The sequence below is a fragment of the Danio aesculapii genome, chromosome 23, assembly GCF_903798145.1.
Source record: "Danio aesculapii chromosome 23, fDanAes4.1, whole genome shotgun sequence".
NCBI classification, from domain to species: domain Eukaryota; kingdom Metazoa; phylum Chordata; class Actinopteri; order Cypriniformes; family Danionidae; genus Danio; species Danio aesculapii.
Window position 1 is genome coordinate 1,346,929 of NC_079457.1, and position 6,863 is coordinate 1,353,791.

Below are 6,863 nucleotides of genomic sequence, written 5' to 3' on the forward strand. Positions count from 1 at the left end.
TATGTTCAAAAGAATTTAAAACGCCCAATGGGACGAATTTAAACCCCATAATGAAAGTAAAACGTACTCTAATAGTGTCATCTACTCCACAATAAGTGCAGTGTGAGGGTGAGAGGGGGCAGTGTTTTGATGTGATCTGGTTATGTTGTGGTTCTGTGACTGCTGGTGATGTTTGCTGTATGATTAACAAATATAACAGCTAAAGTAACTAGGTTGATTTCAATTTAAATAAATTAAAAGTAAATGAAATGTTAATCTAATATTTTGGGTGGGATTTTTTTGTGTTTTTTTGGGTGGGTTTTGGACAGCTTTTGGGCTGGAAAAGGTCAACTATATTTGGCAACACTGTTCATTTATTACATTATAATTCAAGGGTATATGTAAATAATCTTTCTAATATAGTCACATTAATGTTTGCATCTATTTGACCATTTAAGTATACAGCTTGAGCTAAATAAAATTGAAAAATAAATGTTTTTTATGTATGTAATTATTGGAGGCCAAAATCAAAATACAGTTTCAATTAATTCTACAGTCCTAATAACATGTGCTGTTACTTGAAAAAAAAACATATTTGACTGGTATAGTGTTCATTTGACATGTTTGTGTGTGTGTGTGTAAGGTGTGTGTCCCTCTCCAGCAGTTTGAGAGTGTGTGTGAGGATCTGAGTAGTGCTCTACAGAGGGAGCTGCGCGCTCAGGCTCTCCTGCATGACCAGGCCTCTCAGCTGCAGCAGCTGGGCCTCAGCATGGAGCTGCACACGGGGGACCAGATGGAGAAAGACCGCACACTCGCACAGGCTGTACAGGTACACACACACATAAATATAACCCCTCACAGATCTCTCTTTTTATATATAATATTTTCCACAGGATGCCTTACAGCAATATATGTCTGCATTTACATTAGAATACTCCGTACAAGACAAAACTAATAAAAAAAACTGAAGATCACAGTACAAAAATAAGTATACCTAAATTAATATGTTAAGGAAAATATTAAAAACATTTAACAAACAGGAAAAATCAAGAGAAACATAAAAAATACACAGTTCTGTTGATATCTTTTAGTTTTTGTCTTTGCAATACCTGGTTTTAGTTTAAATGTGTTTTTCTTTCTATTCCTAAAAATGTTCAGTGACCAAACTGTTATTTTAACGAAAATAACTTTAATAAAAATGTTTTGATTAAATGCACCGATAATCTTTGGCTATATTCACTGAGAAATAGATAAAAGTATGAGTGCTGTGTTGTGTATATACATTTACAAACACATCACATATCCACACATACATATACATGCAGATGAAATGTGACAGGCTTCTCTAAATAAAGATATTAAGAGGATGAACAAGAGGCATCATTGTGGAAAAAGACATTTCTAAGCTTTTATTTAACATTTTCCCTTTTTTGTTATTTAAATAGTCAAAAAAACATGCCTTCGTTAATGAACATAACTAACAACACAACATGCATATAAACATTGTGCTTTAACATTGTGTACATATAAACAAAGACAAAAAAAGGAAGACAACATCAAGTAAAACCTGACCGCATCAGCATCATTTAATCCAATTACAATTACATTTGGCTTTGTTATTTATGAAAGTACGCCACATGGCAGTGGATTTGGACCCGGAACCATTTAAATTAAGTCTTATTTTTTCCAAACTAAGGAAATGCAGCACATCATTGGCCCACTGTTTAAAAGAAGGGGGAAATTACTGTTTCCAATTGATTAAAGTCAAGCGTCTTGCCAAAAGAGAAGGCAAAGCAGTCCAATTCACGTTTTGACAAACTGTTATTTTCATATACTACACCAAAGATAGAACTTTTATTTACCTTTGAACAAAAACTTTAAGTCAGAATTTGCCAGGGGTATTAATAATTTCAGGATTTACTGTATCTATATGTGTATATATACACATATGCTAGCCTTGAGAGTGTTTTCACCTCCAAAGTAACATTACTGTCTTAAGTAAAGTGACTGTCTTAGAAAACAAGTATGAAATGACAATTTTGACAACATTACAAACTTGTAGTGAGGCTGGTGAATATCACAGTGTAAAAGTGTGTTTCCTTTGGTCAGAGTCTGTCAGATGCCAAGCAGGAGTTGAGGAGGAAAGAGCAGTCAGTGCGTTCACTGGGGAAACAGCTCAGCCAATCACAGCAGGAGAACCGACGGCTACAGCAGGACATCAGCAGCACAGCAAAGTAACACACACATGCACATGCATGCATACATACATGCATACATACATACACCCACTCACACATACATATATGTACACATCTCTCTTTCACTCATTCACACACACACACACACACACACACACACACAGTTTTTTTTACCAAATATTTAAACACACACACACACTCATGTCATTACACTCTGGATCTTACTCTGTTTTCTGATTTCTGTGTTTGCAGGAATGAAGAGGCTCTGATGAGCTACATGAAATCTGTGGAGGAGTGTTTGAAAGAGGCAAGAACGTTGAAATGCATAATAATTCAATTTACTTATAAAGCACTTTACGCTTTAAGTAAATTCTCAAAGTTCTACAGAAAAAAAAAAAGAAATAAAGCAAAAACGCAAGTTAAAGTCAGCTGCCAACTGAGATTTACACAAAGACTAAAAACAAACATTAAAATAAATGAAATCAAAGCTAATCATTTTGATGTTGTTAGCTCACATTGCTAGTTTTGAGCTGAACGATTCATCTGTGCATGTCATTAAGAACAAAATAATAGCGGTCCTATCATACACCCAGCGCAATAAGGCACAAGACAAGTTTGGCGCGATTTGTCGCTATTTTCAGACCGGCGCAACAGTAATTTTCCTGTTTTGCTTCACGTTGTTTAAATAGTAAATCCATTTGCACCACACTGTGGACTCATGGCTGGTCTATAAAGGAGGTGTGTTAAGGCGCATTGTTGGTGCGTTGCTGTTTTGAGGAACTGAAATAAACCGCACCATTGACCAACTAAAAGCTGCTCTAAAGTCCAGCAGAGTGTGTTAGTTTTGCACTAGATTGCTGAATGCACACAGGATGATCAGCAATACACAAATATCTTTACAGATGAAAACAATTAAAGCATGATACAAAAATTATTATTTTCTACATAGATATAAAAACCACTGCCTCCATGCCTTCTTCACCTTGGGGGGCTTTTTTCAGTTTACTCATGACAATCTGCATTAGTTTAATGTTATTATTATTTATTATCTGCATATTTATATTAGTTTTAATAAACACAAGTGTAGATTTGTCCTTCTGTAGGGTTTTGGAGACGTCTACATCACCATATGGGGCATAAGAACAGGACGTGTGTTTGGATATAACTCAGTGTTTTGACCACACTTCATTATTATTGTTCATTTATTCCTCTGCTGGAGATTAGAACTGAATTTAGAAATAGTTTTAATCAAATCTTTGTGCTTAATAAAGGAAATTAAATGTGTCGACTACTGAATGTGTTCAGTGAAGTGAGTCTCCACCGTTTCCTTACTCCACCAAAGTAAAGGAGTAAAGTGAAGAGTAAAAGTAAAGAGAAAGTAAAGAGGCTGAATGAAGGAGGCTCGTTCTTTATCCTCGCGTTGCAGATGCTCTGTTTAACTGTTTCCTCGCTAGTGAAGTGTTCAGTTTTTACCCAAAGTCTGCCATGTGAATAGCAAATCTGTCATGCCGCGACGCAACTGACTCTTAAAGGGAATGTGAGATGAGACTCTGATTGGTTGAATGCACGTTATACTCAAAACACACCCAGAACTCATTAAGAGAATAAGCACAACCCTGTTAGACCATGCGCCGGGTGCAGAGCGTATTTATCCATCCTTACAGAGCACCTATGGTGAAAAATCTACTTTTCAAGCTGTTTGGACAGACATTTGTGTCGATATAGTGTACAGACCATCATATTGGGATGATATAAACACACCCAGTCCTATTTTTTTCAATTTGACAACATAAAAACAGTGGACCAATTGGAGCGGTTTTCAGACCGACTGCAACTTGACGTAGAAGTGTGGTTCCCCCGCCCACCAAATTGATTGACAGCTGCGCGCATTAACATGTCTCTGTAGTAACGCGTATAATCATATCAACAAGACCAGACGTGCGCAAAGCAACCGGGAATAAAAGATCTGTTCAGCGCTCTGTGATCATCAATCATCATCAAATGTGATCAAGAGTCAGTTTTACAAGTTTAACATGTTTTAAAACAGAGCATGTGTGTAATGAATTACAGCGATTCACTTCAATTATAAAAGAAAACTTCCAGTAGCTTCCAGTTCATGTGGACTTCAAAACCATTATAAGTACACCTATACAGTACACCTCAATGTTTATGGTGGTGTTTTCTTCAGATGAAAGAGCAAGTGATCCTGAGACAGAAATCCTCACGGCCGGCTGACTTCACCCTGCAGCTCTCAAGAATCACACTCACACCCCCAGACTCTCAGAGCATCATGGGAAACCCCGAAATGGATGCATGTCAGGTATAAACCCACACAAATCACAGTTGTGTAGTGTAGTGTGCTCTGCAGTGCACTCAGTAGGGCACTGTACTTCATGGTTGGTCACCTGCGTCCGCCATGTTTGTAGTTTGTTTACACTTTATACTCGAGTTTGTAGTTCTAATCGAATTCATTACCAATGTGCAATGTATTGTGGGTAATATTAGCAGCTGGAGTACGGACGGTTCTACACTTCGAATATCTACTGGAAATAATAGAGCATCCAGGAGCCTTTGGCGTACTCTTTTCAACATACTACGGTTTGGGACACGCTCATTCTATTTTCAGATGCTATCTAGGAAGGATGGCCGCGAATTGGGACGTAGTGACAATCTTTGTTAGGGTTATTGAAAGACTAACGCTCATGGATTAACTTCTGCATTTTTACTTTCAGTTGATTATTATTATGATTATTAATAACTACCAATAATTTACATTTACATTTAGTCATTTAGCAGACGCTTTTATCCAAAGCGACTTACAAATGAGGACAAGGAAGCAATTTACACAACTATAAGAGCAGCAGAGAACAAGTGCTTTAGACAAGTTTCAGGTGTCAAGCTTCACAATGTTGTCTGATAAGAAATACGTGTGTCTTTTTTGTGTGCGCGTGTGTGTGTGTGTGTGTGTGTGCTCCTGCAGCGTCTGGTGTTGTGCTTCTGTGAGCTGAATCAGCTGCTGTTCAGTATAATCTGCTGTCAGGAGAGACGGATCTGCTCTTATGAGTCTCTGAACACTCCACTGCAGGAGTCCAGCCTGAGGGACAAACACTGCACACACACGGTGAGAGACACACACACACACACACACACACACACACACACACACACACACCCTTAAACACAGATGCACTTGATAATTTACTTACTCAAACACACACACAATCTCTCACATAGACACACTCTCATTTAAACACACACAAACACTCTCTCTCACACATGCACACACTAACGCATTCACTCACTCAAACACACACACACTCTTACACACTCACATATACACACACATAAATACACACACTAACTCATTCACTCACACAAACACACACACTCTTACACCCTCACACATATACGCACACGCATACATGCATAAATAAATACACACACACACACACACACACACACACACTAACGCATTCACTCACTCAAACACACACACACTCTTACACACTCACACATAAATACACACACTAACTCATTTACTCACTCAAACACACACACTCTTACACCCTCACACATATACACACACATACATGCACAGATAAATACACACACACACACTAACTCATTCACTCACTCAAACACACACACTCTCACACATACACACTCACATATACACAAAAGCTCTTACACAAGCAACTCATATTATTGTCTCATTCATTCATTTTCCTTCAGCTTAGCTTATTCATCAGGGGTCGCCACCGCGGAATGAACCGCCAACTATTCCAGCATATGTTTTACACAGCGGATGCCCTTCCAGCTGCAACCAAGAACTAGGAAACACCCAGACACACTCATTCACACACACTCATACACTACGGCCAATTTAGTTCATCAATTCCTCTATAGCGCATGTGTTTGGACTGTGGGAGAAACCGGAGCACCCGGAGGAAACCCACACCAACACGGGGAGAACATGCAAACTCCACACAGAAACACCAACTGACCCTGCCGGGACTCAAACCAGCGACCTTCTGGCTGTGAGGCCACAGTGCTAACCACTGAGCCACCGTGCTGCCATTATCTTATTCAGACTGCAGCAAATCATTAGATCACTGATGTCCATGTAAACACAGTCCCTGTTAACCCTTTATTACGGAATAAATGCTGATGTCGTTGGTCATTTGTCTCCCTCTGTGTGTTTTTATGCTAGAGTCCGTCAGCAGAAGTGGATTGTGGGTCATCAGACGCTCTGAGAGGATAACAGACGGTCAGAAACACAGAACATCATTTACTGTAATCTCTTCTCAATCTCATTATTATAGATTTACTGATCTTATAAAACTTCACACAGCCTCAGGATTACTTTATAAATACAGACGTTTGCTCGAATGTTCGGCATGATGATAGTTTTTTTATTTGATTTGATTGATTTATAGCAGTGGTTCTCAAACTGTGGTACTGTGGGCTTCCTTCTAGTGGTACGTGGAGGACAACTGAATAATGAAAAATAATAACAACACACTTTTAACACTTTGATGCGATCACTGATATGATCAGCACCGGCTGTTCCCTGAAGCATACGATCACGTCGGTGTGCTTAGAATGTTTACTTAAGGTCAACACGTCATCAGATGCTAAATATCAACCTGCTTTAGCGCAGAGCGAGAGAAAGAGGCGCGCGGCCAC

At 38.8% G+C, this 6,863-nt stretch overlaps 1 protein-coding gene across 1 annotated transcript in view; it reads left to right on the plus strand.

The window, feature by feature from the left end:
• Positions 1-6,566, plus strand: part of LOC130217006 (coiled-coil domain-containing protein 171) — a 33,117-nt gene extending 26,551 nt beyond the window's left edge. The window contains exons 20-25 of the mRNA XM_056448978.1: positions 623-808; positions 2,089-2,213; positions 2,430-2,484; positions 4,366-4,497; positions 5,158-5,298; positions 6,388-6,566. Coding sequence (XP_056304953.1) covers positions 623-808; positions 2,089-2,213; positions 2,430-2,484; positions 4,366-4,497; positions 5,158-5,298; positions 6,388-6,438 — 690 coding nt within the window. The 3' untranslated portion in view covers positions 6,439-6,566. The remainder of the gene's footprint in view (positions 1-622; positions 809-2,088; positions 2,214-2,429; positions 2,485-4,365; positions 4,498-5,157; positions 5,299-6,387) is intronic.
• The last annotated feature ends 297 nt before the right edge of the window (positions 6,567-6,863 follow it).